The sequence below is a fragment of the Suncus etruscus genome, chromosome 7 (assembly GCF_024139225.1).
Source record: "Suncus etruscus isolate mSunEtr1 chromosome 7, mSunEtr1.pri.cur, whole genome shotgun sequence".
Lineage (NCBI taxonomy): Eukaryota > Metazoa > Chordata > Mammalia > Eulipotyphla > Soricidae > Suncus > Suncus etruscus.
In genome coordinates, this window is record NC_064854.1 from 125,591,145 (window position 1) to 125,608,498 (window position 17,354).

Consider the following 17,354-nt stretch of genomic DNA (forward strand, 5'->3'; position numbering starts at 1 on the left):
AAAATGTTCCTCGCAGGCTCGGAAACCATCTGGGATGTTGGGAATCTGTCCCGGGTTGGCACTGTGCAAGGCAAACGCCCTAACACAGTGCAATCTCTCTAGCCCATCTGGAAGAAACTTTGAAAAGGCCTTTACATCAAGAGGAAAAGCAGCCACTGAATTATTATGAGACCAGAAAGTTATTTTTAAATAAATGCTCCCCTGGTCTCCCCAGTTTCCAAACCTGTTTTTTGTTTGTTTGTTTGTTTGTTTGAGGACACACATGGAGATGGTGCTCAGGCTTATTTCTGGTTTCACACTCAGAGATCACTCCTGGAGGGGCCTGAGGGATCAAATGTGATGTTGGGGATCAAATCCAGGTCAACTGTGCACAAGGCAAGCGCCCTACTCGCTTCACTATCGTTCTGGTTATCAGCTTATTTTATTTTAGCCTATATATAATGACCATAGACTCTGGAATCTAAGGTAATCCAGCAAGGAAACAGAACCAAAGTGGCTTAAGGAAGAGGGGAATGCCTGAGCCCGATGACCTGTTGGCTGAAACCAAACCACAGTTCAGACGCACCAGGGGAGAGAGACCCAGAGTTACTGGAGAAATACAAGTGCTTTCACTGACTCGCCATGGCTGGTGGCAGATACCTCGACAGACACTACGGGCATGCGCACCTCTGTGGATACGCACCATATTCTCCACGGCCGCCTTTCGTGCTTTGGTTCTCTGAAGCGTTTGACTGAAAGAGAAGAAAAAGATAATCAGTTGCTTGCCAGGGCGACCATGAAGCAAGATGTACATAAAAGGCTGGGTTGCCGGGGATTTTGTGTTTCTGCTACCTGGCTACGGTAGCACTTATTGGGTAGGTGACAATGTCCAACAGACACTGCAGGGGCCAAAACCCTGTGCCACTGCCCATCTGGAAAGATCTCAGGGTGGACTGGAAGTTACAGAGGTCACTTCTCACTTTAGGATGGACTTGGTCAACCATCTTTTCACCCAGTGCTCAGCGGATCTCCATGAGGCAGCAAGGAACAGAGGAGGAGGAGGAGGAGGAGGAGGAGAGGAGACAAAGCAGTGGCTTGTGCAGGGAAGAGGTGGGCACAGGGCAGAGTGCCACCCTTGCCTGCCTGGAGGCAGCTGATGGTCAGGAAAGCCATGCCAGAGAAGGGATCACTAAGACTCGAGCTGAGAATGATTACTCTGGACAAGAGCTGGGTGCTGAAAGGAAGTGAAATGATATGCATGATGCACTTTCATTAACAATACTGCAGGGGCCGGAGAGATAGCACAGCGGTAAGGCATTTGCCTTAGATGCAGAAGGACAGTGGTTCGAATCCTGGTACCCCATATGGTTCCCTGAGCCTGCCAGGAGTGATTTCTGAGAGTAGAGCCAGGAGTAACCACTGACCGTTGCCCAGTGTGACCCAAAAACCAAAAACCAAAATCTAAAAATAAAAGAAAAAAAAAAGAAAGACTATGGGGTTAGACAACTTAGTATGCCTGGAGTCTGTAGTTGGCTTTATGGCAGGATGCTTCATGGGTAAGGTTTCCCTGTTTTAAGGCCAAAGGCTTTTCCTTTCTATTTTTCCCATCTTTTTAGCTTTGCCTATGCAAAAACAAAACAACAACAAAACCTGCCAAACACATCCCCTTTTTCTTTCTTTTTTAAAATTTCTTTTCTTTTAAATAGGGGCTCCCACCTTTTTCATAAAACCTTGGGACAGGGCTGGGCGGTGGCGCTAAAGGTAAGGTGCCTGACTTGCCTGCGCTAGCCTTGGACGGACCGCGGTTCGATCCCCCGGTGTCCCATATGGTCCCCCAAGCCAGGAGCAACTTCTGAGCACATAGCCAGGAGTAACCCCTGAGCATTACCGGGTGTGGCCCAAAAATTAAAAAAAACAAAAAAACAAAAAAAAAAAACCTTGGGACACAGATTACTTTGTTTTACCACATATTTCTGCATTTTCTAATAAAACTAAGAAGACAGAAAAAAGAAAGGCTGGGGGCTAAGGGCCAACTGGTCTCAGAAAAAAATAAGGACAAAGTATATATCCAAGCCAAAGTCAACGACAACAGACTCAAGAGACCTAAACTTTAACAATCTAAACTTAAATGGGCTTGTTATTCCGGCAGGCCAGGGGGCAAAGGGTGGTGGTATAGGATGCACTCTGGGTTCATTGGTAGAGGGAGGTCCACATTGGTGGTGGGAAGGGCCCTGCCTTCAACTATGAAGGGCTTTGTAGATCACAATGGCAGAGACCTAAACTTTAACAATCTAAACTTAAATGGGCTTGTTATTCCGGCAGGCCAGGGGGCAAAGGGTGGTGGTATAGGATGCACTCTGGGTTCATTGGTAGAGGGAGGTCGACATTGGTGGTGGGAAGGGCCCTGCCTTCAACTATGAAGGGCTTTGTAGATCACAATGGCTTCAATAAAATAAAATTAGAAAAATGTAAGCAGGCAAAACAAACAATACCACAAACTACAATGCCTATAAAGAAAAAACAGGAGAAAGAGAGGGAGGGAAGGGGGAAGAAAGGAGAGAGGGAGGGAAGGAGAGAGGGAGAGAGAGAGAGAGAGATGTTTGCCAGAGGTAAGCGGGAGGGGCCAGGGGGAAGAGGGCAGGAAGCAAACTGGGGTACTGGTGGCAGGAAATGTACACTGTTGGACATAGTGATTGTATAAGTAAGTGAAACTCAATCAACAACTTTGTAATCATCTCACAGGGATTCAAAATAATTAAGTAAAAAGAGAGGCATCCTGGGTGAGGCAGGGAGGGGAGCCTCTGACCACAATTCAGGGCATGAGCTAGGCTTTCACAAAGTGGGGGCACACAGGCAGGGTAGGGTATGTGTATGGGGAACAGTATTTGTGGGAGGGTGGGTGAATGCTCCAGACTGAGGGAGGCACCACCTGGAATGAATCCCAAAGAAGAGTGGAAACAAAGAAAGAATTTCTTTGGTGGCGACTGTCAGGGAGGGGACCCCTAAGGAACGGGATGTGGAGAGAGGTCGGCTGCGGCATGCCAGTCGCTGTGTGTCCAGCTACAGAGGTCAGTGGTGCTGGGGTGGAGGTGCTTATCTGGCAAGACCCTGACCAACTTCTGGGAGAACAAAGACTCCCCAGTTCATGCCTTTACCCCAATTTACACCTTTCCTCAGGTTTGCAGACACAATTGTTTGAGCAAACAGTAAGGAGGGTTTCCAAGCATCCCTTGACCTCTTCACTGAGGCAGATTGCTTCCACAAGTCTCTGACAGGCAGAGGACAGCAATGTGGCTGCAGGACAGAAGCCAAGCACAGGGAAGTGGGAAGGGGGGCTGTCAGGAAGCGCAGGCTATAGGAACGGGGAGCTGGTCCTCAAACATTTCCCCTCTCCTCTGTGGAAGGAGGTGTGGTGGTGCTGGGGCAAGCATGTCTTTCAAGAAGGAAACCTCAGGAGCTGGAGCAACAGAGCAGCAGGTAGGATGTTTGATTTGCACGTGTCCCACCTGGGCTCAATCACCAGTGTCCCATATGGTCCCCTGAACCACAAATTCTGGAGTATGACCTAAGCATTGCCAGGTGTAGCCCCCAACAAAAGAGACAAAAACCAAAACACAAAAGAAGGCCTGAAATGGAGAGAAGCAGGTAGGAGGAAGCACGCATGTGACTGCCCTCCTCTGATGTCACAGGATCCGAGGCATCCTGCTACCAGGACCAGGAGAGATGTGGCAGGGCGGCTGAGGGGTGCTGCTGCCTTCAAGGGCCCCCTCCAGGAGGATCCCTTGTTCCCAGGAGCCACTGAATCTCGCCCTGAGGTTGGGGTTCAGGAAGGAGGTGCAGATGAAGGGGTCCAGATCACAGGATCTGGGGGAAAGCTCCATCTGGGCCTCAGCCACTGCAGGCTCCTGTGCTTTTCTGCCCCTGAAGAGCCTGCCCCCTCTGTCCAGGATAAAGTATGTCAGAACAAAAACCAAGGAGGTGGGGCCGGAGAGGTGGTGCTAGAGGTAAGGTGTCTGCCTTGCAAGCGCTGGCCAAGGAAGGACCGAGGTTTGATCCCCCGGCGTCCCATATGGTCCCCCCAAGCCAGGGGCGATTTCTGAGCGCTTAGCCAGGAGTAACCCCTGAGAATCAAACGGGTGTGCCCCCCCAAAAAAAATCAAGGAGGTGCCCTCATTCAGCAATATGCTTAAGGACCAGTTATTAGGTTATTGCAATCTGCTAATAATGCAATCATGGTGCATTAATGTGCAAGTAACAAAAAAATACACATAGGGGCCAGAGAGATAGCAGAGCGGTAGGGTGTTTGCCTGGCACACAGCCGATCCAGGACAGATGGTGGTTTGAATCCCAGCAACCCATATGGTCCATGCCTGCCAGTACCAATTTCTGAGCGCTGAGCCAGGAGTAACACCTGAGTGATGCCGCCACCAGGTGTAGCCCAAAACAAAAAGAAAACAAAACAAAAGGGGGGCTGGAGAGCTAATTCAAGGTTAAGGTGATTATTCAATTCCATCCTCAGCACTACTTATGGCTCCCTGAGTCCACAGCCTAGTGTAGCCCTGAGAACCACCGGGTGTGGCCTAAATACCAAAAAAAGGAAAACAAGAAAAAGAAACTCAGACTTCGCCCCTCCCCACTGTCCCAGTGTCCTATAGGGAGAGGCAGCTCCCTCTTTGGGAAACCCAATTTTAGATAAACAATATTTGGGTATTCATTAAATGGGAAATTGAGTTTTAGCACTAGTCTATTATTTATAAAAGAGCGGGAAAAAAAATCTTGATTTTTTTTTTTTTTTTTGGATTTTGGGTCACACCTGGTGTTGCTCAGGGGTTACTCCTGGCTGTCTGCTCAGAAATAGCTCCTGGCAGGCACGGGGGACCATATGGGACACCAGGATTCGAACCAATCACCTTTGGTCCTGGATCAGCTGCTTGCAAGGCAAATGCCGCTGTGCTATCTCTCTGGGCCCTGATGAATTTTTTTTTAATCAAACAGAACTCTTATTATCTATCAGAGTTTGGCCATTTTAAGCTGAAAGCTTGTATCATAGAATATATGGTTTCATTTAATATTAATTTGTCTGGGAGCTTCCCAATCTCTGTAGGGGCCTAATGGCACTTGGAGGCCACCAAGGCTACACCTGGTGATGCCAAGAAGTGCCACTGGGTGCCAGGGATGGAACTCAAGGCCTTGCATATGCTGGAAAGATCTGCTTGGCCTTTTGAGCCACCTCCTGGCCGTAAAGTACAAGCTTTGAAACTTTAATTACAATTCCTATGACTTTCCCATATAGCCAAGAGAGGAGAGGAGAGTGAAATCACAAGTCCTAGCCACAGTGATGAGGCATCTTGGTCTCGGCTTTAGGAAACAGCCTTTGCTATAATAATACATCCTTTGTCTTGTTGGCTGCAGTGCACAAAGCCACAGAGCACAGAACACGCACTCCACGAGGATCTCTTCAGGGGAAGAAGTTCTACTTCTGGGACCAGAGAGATAGCACAGTGGGAGGGCGTTTGCTTTGCACGCGACCAACTCAGGACAGATGGTGGCTCAATTCCTGACATCCCACATGGTCCCCCGAGACTGCCAGGAGTGGTTTCTGAGCTCAGAGCCAGGAGTAACCCCTGAGCATCGTCGAGTATGGTCCCAAAACAAACAAACAAAAAGTTCTACTTCTGTCTGTATGGTGTGAGGACACAGGCCCAAGTCTAACACCACCACCTACCACCCCACTTCCAGCTCTACCCAGGTACCCAGCAACACTGCTGTCAACTGTGGGACCACATGCACCCCAATAGCAGCCAGGGAAATGGCCAGGACTGGTCATGAAAGGGGAAGACATCAGAGGTGAGGCGGACAGTCAGAACTCCAGAAGCTGGGAGGAAAAGAATTTCTTCAAATATTCCAGAAACCAGGGGGGCTTGAGAAGTGAGGGGGACCCAGGATTCCCCAGACCTGGCTAATGGCTGGCAGTTTCCTCTAATGCAGTGGTCGGCAAGCCACATGCGGCTCTTTACACTGTATAATGTAACGCTTCTGTGTGCCGGGCAGCCGCTCAAGGAGTTAGGACTCTGCTCCTAGCCTCTGTCAGTGCGCACCCGGAAGCTCTTAAAATAAATTTCAATCATGGTGTTGGCGAGATTTGGCGCAGTTGAAGTAAAAGGTTGCCCACCACTGCTCTAATGGTTTTCCCAACAGCGAGTGTCCCCAAGTACTGACAACGCAGTACAGAAAGGCATGGGGGGCCAGGCAAGGTGTTTGGCTGTGAAAATTCAGAGGCATTCCAGCTATTAAAAGAGAAGTATCACAGCTTTGTATTTCCTTCCTCTCCCCCCCTGGGTGTGTGAGGTCATTCCCAGTGATGCTCAGAGCTTATTCCTATGCTCAGGGGCCATACGGGGTGCCTCATGATTGAACCAGGTCAACCACGTGCAAGACAAGTGTCCTACCTGAGGTATTATCTCTCATGTGGTTTGTAGCCTGGGACTACAACACAGGTTTCCACAGTCAGTAGGGCAAGCACAAGCAGCCGGCCCAGGGCCAGCAAGGTGTCCGTCTGTGACCCAGGTATCTGGGACTTGGAGAGATGGCCAGAGGGCTACTGGAGAGTACGACCTTCTCAAAATGAAGGCCAGGGGAAATGACAGAGCTCAGGTTCAGTCCCGGGTTTTAGCGATTAAACTGGGACAAAGCCAAGTCACAGGACGAGGGACATGGCTCAGAGATGGAGCACATGATTAGCCTGGACAAGGCCCTGAATTCCATCTCTGGCAGTGTGTGCCCCCCACTCCCCAGCAGAACAATGCAAGGCCCCCCAGAGTTGCAGTTTCTATGGCAGTGACACCACCCAACCCCTTGCTTGGTTAAAAGAACCGATTTCAGGGGCCGGGCGGTGGCGCTGGAGGTAAGGTGCCTGCCTTGCCTGCGCTAGCCTAGGACGGACCGCGGTTCAATCCCCCGGTGTCCCATATGGTCCCCCAAGAAGCCAGGAGCAACTTCTGAGTGCATAGCCAGGAGTAACCCCTGAGCGTCACAGGGTGTGGCCCAAAAACCAAAAAAAAAAAAAAAAAAAAAAAGAACCGATTTCAGGGCCCCAGAGTTTATAGAAAGCAAAACAAAACAAAACAAACAAACAAAAAAAAAGCCCCAGGGTGGTAGACAAAAATTACCGTCATGGCCACCAGCCACGGTCCTTCCCAATCTCCTTAGCGTCCCCTGATGGCAAGAAAACGCAATGCGGCCCATCCCATCCCCCAACTTCTTTGGATCTCTCTCTCTCTCTCTCTCTCTCTCTCTCTCTCTCTCTCTCTCTCTCTCTCTCTCTCTCTCTCTCTCTCTCTCAAGAAAACGCAATGCGGCCCATCCCATCCCCCCAACTTCTTTAGATCTCTCTCTCTCTCTCTCTCTCTCTCTCTCTCTCTCTCTCTCTCTCTCTCTCTCTCCCTCCCTCCCTCCTCCCCCCCCCTCTGTTTTTGGGCCATGCTCGGGTTACTCCTGGAGAAATTGCTCCTGGCAGGCTTGGGAGACCATATGGGATGCCAGGAATCAAAACCAGGTCTGTCCTGGGCTGGTCTCATGCAAGGCAAAGCCCTAACTGCTGTGCTATCTCTCCAGTCCCTGATTTTTTTTTTTTTTAAGATTTTATTAAAGGTCCTTATAGCATGACCAGACTCCGGTTGACAGAGACCCTGTCCACATGTGTACTGACTGAGGCTAGGCAGGCAGCTCTGGCTTCTGCCCTTCTGGTCAGAGACAAAGTGGTGGGTAGGACCTCATCTTTAGACTCCACAATGCTCATGTAACAAGCAGGGGTTTCTAGGGGCATGACCATGGGAGAAAAAGCAACAGGGGCCAGAGCAGTGGCGTTTGTTTGCCTTGCATGCGGCTGACCCAGGATGGACTTTGGTTATATCCCGGGCATCCTATACGGTTCCCGAAGCCAGGAGTAACTTCTGAGTGCATAGCCAGGAGTAACCCCTGAGCGTCAAACGAGTGTGTCCCCTCAAAACAATCAAACAAAAAAGAGTAGCAACAGAGAGCTAAAATTCACAACTGATTTGGTTCTGTGGGTCCAGTCAGGGTCTTCCTAACAACTTTTTTTCCTCCCAGATTACAAATCACTATAGTAAATTTGGGAACCAGATAAAAAATTTTTTTGTCTAAAATTTTATCATCAGAAAACAACCAAGGCTGTTGGCTGTTTTTAACCCCTAGTCCTGGTTCTCAGCATGGGACCTAATAAAGCCATTAGCAAGCTATTCCTGGAAGTCTCCAAGGTGGTGGCTTGGGAGGAGGTGTCAAAGCAGGAGCCCTAGGGCCAGTGAGTTGGGGGGTATTGTGGGGGATGGAGACTGCGGACACAGAGGAGCCACAGGTATTCGAGCTCAGGCCCCACACACTGATGGGGCCTGACTCTCCTCCAGCCCTCATGCAGCTCTGAGGGGCCAGAGCAGAAGCCTGTGAAATCAAGTCTGGATGTCACGTGAGTATCTCGATGGCCAGAGTAGGGGAGAAACCAGCAACAAGCCACTGACTGTTGGGGGCTGGTTGACTGAGATCCCTCGGAGGGGTTGCTGTGGCCAGCAATTCTGAGAGTGCCCTCCACGGGCACAGCATTTCTGGTGGGTTTAGGATTGGGGGGATTAGGGACACCAGTGTCTCTGTGGAGCTATCCCAGGGCACTGTCCTCTCACTGCTGTCTGCCCACCTGCCCTACGTTCAGCCACTCCTAAAATGCAGTCCAGCAACTTCACACACTCAAAATGGGGAATCTGCCAGGGAAGAATTTTAGGCACCAAAAGGGCTGAGGAAATTGATTTGTTTTGTTTTGGACCACATCCGGCAGCGCTCAAGGGTCACTCTGGGCTCTGAGCTGAGAAGTTGCTCCTGGCAGGCACAAGGGACCAGATGGGAAGCAGGGATTCGAACTGGGGTCTGTTGTATGTTGGCTGCATGCAAGGCAAACGTCTTACCACTGTGTATTGCTCCAGCCTCCCCAAATGTTTCTAATGGATGGGGACCCCCAGAGTGCCCAGAGGGCCCCGGGGGTTGATCCAACTGGGTCAGGAGCATGCAAGGACCAGCAATCCTAACTGCTCAACACAGCCCCAACCTTTCTTCAACGAAATCCCTGCAAGGCATGAGGAAGTAGCCTCCGGGGGTCCTTCCCCAAGAGTCTGGCCACCTGGCCTTGGCCTCAGATTCAGCCCATGTGAACAATTTCTGGTGCACACTGGCTGCTCTCAGATGGACAAGGAGGAAAGCAAGTTCTTGGTTGTTTTCACTGTTACTTTTATTTTTGGTCTTGAGGCCACACAGACAATGCTCAGGGGACCATACGGGATGCTGGGGACAAAACTTACTGGCAAGGCAAGCACACATGGCCTTACAATCCCTCCAGCCCTGGAATGCAGGTTCTTAGGCAGCACTAATTCTCCAAAAGGGGCATATGGCGAAGGCTGCACGAGAAAGGAAGAGGCAGAACTGTCCAGGAGATCACTGAGCGTCCTAAATCAAGGCCCTTGGAGAAGCAGTGTCACCAGCTAGCCACACTGTGCAGCAGGGGTGGGAGGTGGGGGCAGCTGCCCTCGGATTTGCCTGAGGCTGAAGGCTTATAGACACAAAATCTCAGCGATGCTGACTTTTAAACATGTGTGTTAGTCAGTATTCTTGCATTTTGGAAGAATATAAGGAAACAGGTATTCTCTTTAAAGTAGAGGTAGGGGCTGGAGTGATAGCACAGTGGTGGGGCGTTTGCCTTGCATGATGCTAATCTGGGACAGAACCAGAATCGATCCCCGGCATTCCATAGGGCCCCCCAAGCCTGCCAGGAGTGATTTCTGAGCGCACGGCCAGGAGTAACCCCTGAGTGGCACCTGGTGTGGCCCCAAAACCAAAATAGATAAATAAATAAAATAGTGGTACCAGGGGCCGAGAGATAGCATGGAGGTTGGGTGTTTGCCCTGTATGCAGAAGGACGGTGGTTCAAATCTCGGTATCCCATATAGTCCCCAGAGCCTGCCAGGAGCGATTTCTGAGCATAGAGCCAGGAATAAATCCTGAGTGTTGCTGGTGTGACCCAAAAAACAACAACAACAACAACAACCACAACAACAATAATAGTGGTACCAGACTGGAGTGGCAGCACAGTGGTAGGGCATTCACCTTGCACAAGGCTGACCCAGGACAGATGCGGGTTCAATCCCAGCATCCCATATGTTACCTTAGCTAGGAGCGATATTTTAGCTCTGAACCAGGAGTAACTCATGAGCACTGCCGGTTGTGGCCCAAAACAAACAAATAAAAAACCAAAACATAATAAAAATAACATAAAATAAAATAGTGGTATCATGGTTAATATTTATGCTTTCGCACTGCAACATGACTGCACCCAGCTACCACAGGCCCCTCCTAACTGCTATTCTGGGATTCCTTCTCCTCTGCCCACTCCTTGTGAAGTCAGTTCTGTGGTTCTGTGGTCTGAAACGAAGGGCTGAGTCCACTAGGCAGTGTCTACCCTCCCTTTGTTCCATTATGCAGTCCACATGAATGAGATCATCCAGTCTTTGTCCTTCTGGCTTACTGCATTCGGCAGGATGCCCTTCAGAGTTGTTCTTGTTGCAGCAAAAGGTGACATTTATCTTTTTTTGTTTTTTTGTTTTTTGGGCCACACCTGGCTGCACTCGGGGGTTACTCCTGGCTCTGTACTCAGAAATTGCTCCTGGCTTGGAGGACCATATGGAGGACCAAGCTGGGGATCAAACCATAGTTCTCCCTGGGTCAGCTGCGTGCAAGGCAAACACCGTACTGCTGTGCCACGACTCCGGCCCCAACATTTTTCTTTTATGCCTGTTTTGTTTTTAGGCCACATTTGGAGGTGCTCAGGGGTTACTCCTGAGGGAGCTCAGGGGAACCATCTGGGGTGCTGGAGACTAAACCGAGTTTGGCTGCTTGCAAGGCAAGCTCCTTACTCTCTGTACTATCTTTCTGACTCTCCCCATTATTTGGATGGGGTTGTTGGTTTTTCTGTTGTTGAGCATTGTGGGCGCTTTCCAGACATTAGATAATTGCCCTTTGTTGGAGGTGACTTTGTGAACATTCCCTTCCAGACAGTGGGGAGTCTTTTCCCTTTAGCCGGAGTTTCTTCTTTTTAGAATCGAGTAGTCCCATTTGTTTCTTCATTTTGCTTTTCCTTTCTTGTAGGAAACAGGCACATCTTAACTGCCAGTGGAGGGGCCAGAGCGATAGCACAGTGGTGGGGAGTTTGCCTTGCACACAGCTGACCAGAGATGGGCCTGGGTTTGATTCCCAGCATCCTATAGTGTCCCTGGAGCCTGCCAGGAGCAATTTCTGAGTAAAGAGCCAGGCATGACATCTGAACACTGCTTGGTGTGGCCCAAAATGAAATAAAATAAACTAAAAAGAAACATTAATAGTACTCACTATCATTGAATTATGTTTTTATATATGCAGAATGTCCATTTTGTACTCTGCCCTTTTGCATACCCCTTCATAAGATCATATTTCTCTTTAACTTCCTTAACTCCTATCATCATTACTCCTCATTTACCCTTTCTAACTTAAGTACTGTAGAGTCTTAAGTCACAGATCAAAGTGGTGCCCTGGAGTTAACACCCAACCAACTATTTTAAAAGGCATAAAAAGGACACTTATGTCTCTTCAACATTTTATGGGTGTTTCCTTTGACGGCTATAACTTTTGCTGAATATTTTCTTATACAGTGATGATCCCCCCCCATGTTTTTTTTTTTTTTGGGCCACACCCGGCGATGCTCAGGGGTTACTCCTGGCTATCTGCTCAGAAATAGCTCCTGGCAGGCACGGGGGACCATATGGGACACCGGGATTCGAACCAACCACCTTTGGTCCTGGATCGGCTGCTTGCAAGGCAAATGCCGCTGTGCTATCTCTCTGGGCCCACCCCCCCCCCCCCCATGTTTTTTATCTTCTCTTTGTGAACTGCTCAACATGAAATTTGGTGTGAAAGAATCCCTCAGTTTAATGCTTATGTTTGAACCAAGTCATGGGTATTGTTGGAAATGTTCTTACACCCCCATATATCTGATAGCACCACGTGGCTTTATTTCTTGTTTGCTTAGGCACACTAAAATGGGAAAATACTATACATACCAATAAGTTCTTATCTAATAGAGATGGGAGCACACAAATCTTGTAGTGCAATGAGACCTTACACCCTGAACATTGACATAAAGACCTGGTACAGGTCTCAGAAGAATGGGCATTCTCCATTCACCCCTGATCTAGAGAAGACATCTACAAAACATCCAAGGTTGTATATAACATCACCTGGAGGCATTCCTCTACCAGGGAAGACCCTACAGCTGCTCTGACATCGATCTACTCAAAAAAGACTTCCCTTAACACTAAGAAGACTTAACAAAAACAATGACCTGCTTACTGGACAGGGCTTGCTGTATTGCCCCTTAATTGTGAGGTTTGTCTATAACATCACCTGGAAGCAATCCTCTACCACAGAAGACCCTACCACTGCTCAGACATCATCCTGCTGAAAAGAGACTTCCCTTAACAATGAGAAGACTTAACAACAACCTACTTACAGGACAGGGCTTCCTGCATTGCCCTTTCATGGTGAGGTGAAACGAGAAGACACTCCACATCATGACTTCAATTTAGGATATGCAGATTCCAGAATCTTTAATACAGAAACATGATACCAACAACAGAGACTGTGTGAAAAGTGTGTTGGCACTACGGACAATGTCTTGGATCAGACGATAACTTGCCTGAAGCCTAGAGTTGGTCTTATGCCAGGAAACTTCAGGGGTAGGATCTCTTTGTATTTAAGCCAAGGTTATTCCTTTTCATGCCTCTCATATTTGGGTGGGCCTATGCAAACAACAATTGCCACTCTAACACCGTTTTTACTGTGCTCCTTTGACTCTAATCCTTAAAATGCACCCACTTAAAATTTGAGGTTAAATGCACCCACTTAAAATTTGAGGTTAACTTAAGCTAATATGCATGTACATGGAAATGTAAAAAATAATATGCCTCTAATGTTTAAGGAGTTACGTAAGTTTTATGGCTTTAGATTGCCTTGTGTGCTGTTAAGAAATATTATAATGTGCTACAATCTGGGGACTTGAGGGACAAAGTAATTGTACATGGATTCTGTTTTATTTATCTTAACGTTCTTTGGCTGAAAGTTCAAAGTTAAGATATCAGCAAGGGGACTTCTTCTGAGAATTATGTTATGGCTGATTGTCCTTCCACTGTAACTTTACCTTGTCCTCTTTCTATGCATCTTTTGGTCTCATAATTCAAAATAAAAAAATTAAAAAAAAAAAAGAAATAAAATAAACTGCCTGTGGAAAATTCAAAGGTACCAGCTCTATATGGGAAAATGGCAGGAGGGAGCTGTCCACTCACATCACGACCCCAGAGCATCCAGTCACGGGGTCAATCAGTTGGGTTGGGTGGTCACCGTGAGGCAAACCATTGGGGACTGAGGTCACAGGGGATGGCGACGGAAAGACTCTAGGGGACGGTGGGATGGTCCAAGTCTCCCAGAGTTCGAAGCAGAGACTTCCAAGGAAGACCTGGCTGTGACCGGCTGATGGGTGGGTCTGAAAGGGCCATCCTGGAGGGACCCTATCCTGGGAGCTGGTGTCCCCAGGGCAGCTGGAGGCCTGTGGGTCTGGGGAGTCCTCAGATGCTGCTGCCCCTCCACATTCCTTGGCAAACCCATCAGGAAAGTGAGGGCTTCAGATAACTGAGCTGTATGCCATTCCCCCCTCAGCCCAAAGCTTCTATTGAAGCTGCAGAGTTGTGAAGATTCGGAAGATGTATGCACTGTGCCCCAGAATCTTCAGAATCTCCACTTCTAGGAATCTCTGTAACGGCGACACTCTTAGCAGCAGTCTGGCAGGCAAGCTGGGAAAAACTTCCTAGAAAACCAAACTATTTTTGGAGGTGTAGAGGCTTGGAGGTTGTTGGCATTTTGACCTGAGTTTCCCAAGCCCCTAGAAAAATCCGTATCTCTCTCTCTCCCCTCATATGTTATAGAATTAACACTGGAGAAATGCGGGTCTGAACGCTTATTTTGGACTGGGAAATTATACATGCAAACACACACACACACACACCTACTCCCCTTAAAAATCCTTGTTGTCTCTTAAAATGCATCTCTCTCTCTCTCTCTTCCTCTCCTCTCCTCTCCCCTCCCCTCCCCTCCCCCTCCCCCTCCCCCTCCCCCTCCCCCCCCCCCTCTCTCTCTCTCTCTCTCTCTCTCTCTCTCTCTCAGATGCGTGCGGGGCCGGGCGGTGGCGCTGGAGGTAAGGTGCCTGCCTTGCCTGCGCTAGCCCAGGACGGACCGCGGTTCGATCCCCCGGCGTCCCATATGGTCCCCCAAGCCAGGAGCGACTTCTGAGCGCATAGCCAGGAGTAACCCCTGAGCGTCACCGGGTGTGGCCCAAAAACCAAAAAAACAAAAAAAAACTGGAGAGATGCGGATCTGGACGCAAATTTTGGTCTGGGAAATAACATACACACACACACACACACACATTTTGGTCTGGGAAATAACACACACACACACACACACACACACACACACACACACACACACACACACACACACACACAAATGAAAGGAGAAACATTTCCAGGAGTTTCCCTACATTTGCCCTTAGCTCCTAAGAAGCAGCCAGCTCCATGAGGTCTGGAAATGCCAAGAGGGTTACTTTCCCCATCTGAGTATTTAATCTGAGAGAAATGACCACAAATGGAGGTGGGACCAGGGGATCCCAACACCAATCCAAGGTGCTACGTTCAAAGATGTTTCTGACCAACGAGTAGCAAGGCACAGACGGAGAGGAATGGCATCAGATGGATCCCCCAATCCCATGAATCCCACAGTATGTCTCATAAAACAAACAAGAAAAACTAAAACGATTTGACTTCAAAGCCAGAAAGTAGGCAGGTAGGTTCGAGTCTGATCCCAACATCACATACAGTTCCCTGAGTATCTTCAGGAGTGATCCCGAAGTGCAGAGCCAGGAGTAAACACTGAGCACTGCTGGGTATAATCTAACAACCAAACCAACCAACCAACCAATCAATCAATTAATTAATCAATCAATAAAAATAACAAAACAGAACAGAAAGCCCTTATTTTACTTAAAAAACAACAACTGAGGCTGGAGCGACAGCACAGTGGTAGGGTGTTTGCATTGCACATGGCTGCCCATTGTAGACCTGGGTTCAATCCCCAGCATCCCATATGGCCCCCCAAGCCTGCCAGGAGCGATTTCTGAGTGCAGAGCCAGAACCCTGAGTAATTCTTGAGTGTCACCATGTGTGATCAAAATAAAAAACAACAGCAAAAACCCAACTAAATAAAACAAATTTTAAAGACTCCAATTAGGCCATCATCTATAAGGAAGGGGTTAAATGTGAACAGTGGAATTCAAGAGCTAAAAAGTGAGGCCGCTGGGCCACAGCCAAGAACAGGAGGTAAAGCACTGCCCTGCATGTCACTGACCAGTTAGAATTTCTGCCACTGTGTCCAGAGCCCCCAAGCACAGAAGGGTTATTCCTGATCACAGAGCCAGAAATAATCAGTGGGTACAATTGAGTGTGAGCCCGTCCTTCTAGCTTTGGATTGAAAACCCATAAAATAAATAAACAGAAGGCAAGGCAGACATTAAGTATTTGCAGCAGTTGAATTTTATGGCAGGTTATATGGTCAATAGCATGGTTTGTAAATTGAGAAGGAGGGCAGGAAACAGCTGGGGGTGTGTGTGTGGAAGCTGGGATCTACTTTCAGCACCATGCTCAGGATACTACTGGAAGAACCTGTAAGCTCTAAGCCAGTAGCCCCTGAGCACGGTGGTATGTGGGTGTAAGTTATGAATCAAAAATCGTCTCTCTTGCACTGGAGGCTAGCTCTAGCCAGCATGGGGTTGGGGGAGACCCCACGTGGAAGGCCTTCCCCCTAACTTTGGTGCGCTGGGAGCCTTAATAGGCCCCCAGCCTTCTCCTCTTCTGCCCCCCGCCTCCAGGCCTTCTGGGGTGGCAGCCCAGGTGGCCAGACAAGGTGGGTGTCGGGGGGTCCCTCCTGGATGGGGTCCCAAGCTTTCCCCGCCCTTCCCTCAGCTCTAGGGTGGGAAGGGCACAGGGTGTAGGGCGGGCAGATCCTGGCTTCCGGCTCTCTCTTGATCCTCTCTTGAGCTGGAGGCTAGCTCTAGCCGACATGGGGTTGGGGGAGACCCCATGTGGAAGGCATTCTCCCTAACTTGGGTGCGCTGGGAGCCTTGATAGGCTCCCAGCCTTCCCCTCTTCTGTCCCCAGCCTCCAGGCCTTCTGGGGTGGCAGCCCAGGTGGCCAGAAATGGTTGGTCCTAACTTTGGGTGTGCTGAGATTTGCTCGGTTGCGCTGTTTGTCACTGGCAATTTCTGACCACTCTGCATATGGAAAACCGCTCGGGGGCTAGTGCCCCCACGCGCACTGCATGTATTAAGAGTATTCCTTATCTTTATGTTATGTTATTGCGTATCCAGAATGTCCATTTTGTATTCTGCCCTTTCCCACACTCCTACAAAGCTCATTTTTACTCCTTAACTCTCTCACCTCCCCCAAACATCACTAACCCACATTACTCTTTTCAACTTTAGTATTGCACAATCCTAATCACAGACCAAAGCCGTGCATTTTGTGTAACAACCCCAAACTGTTTCAAAAGACATAAAATGGCCACATATTTCTTTAGAATATTTTGTGTTTTTCTCTGACAACTATAAGTCCTACTAAATATTCTCTTATACAGTGATGATTCTAACCACTTTTTATCTTCTCTTTATGAGCTGTTCAACAAGGAATTTTGGTGAAAGAGTCCCCCCATTTAATGCTTATGATTGAACCATGTCATGGGGATTGTTGGACTTGTTCTTATGGCCACCATATGCACCAATAACGCCAGGAGCAGTTTCATTTGGTGTGGGAGGGGGGTTTGGGGCCACACACAGCTGTGCTCAGGGGTTACTCCTGTTTCTAAGCTCAGAAATCACACTTGGCAGGCTTGGGGGGACCATATGGGATCCCGGAGATAGAAAGAGTCCATTCCGGGTCGGCCCCATGCAAGGTAAACCATCCTAACGCTGTGCACAGTGCTTTGGCGTGGCCCAAAACCCAAAATAAATAAATAAATTAGGAAAGAAAATCATTTTCTACTTTGTTATCATTAGAACTAACTCTCAGAGATTGTAACCAAAGATGATGAGCTTGTAAAGGAGCCCGGGGCATGTATTGACATGGCATTTTCATGGGCTGGAGAGAACAGTACAGTGAATAGGGCACATGCTTATGACCTGGATT

General features: G+C 48.6%; 1 protein-coding gene across 1 annotated transcript in view; it reads right to left on the reverse strand.

Moving 5' to 3' along the window:
* Positions 1–17,354, reverse strand: part of STIMATE (STIM activating enhancer) — a 54,814-nt gene that overhangs the window by 16,312 nt on the left and 21,148 nt on the right. Inside the window, exon 2 of the mRNA XM_049776209.1 lies at positions 683–731. Coding sequence (XP_049632166.1) covers positions 683–731 — 49 coding nt within the window. The remainder of the gene's footprint in view (positions 1–682; positions 732–17,354) is intronic.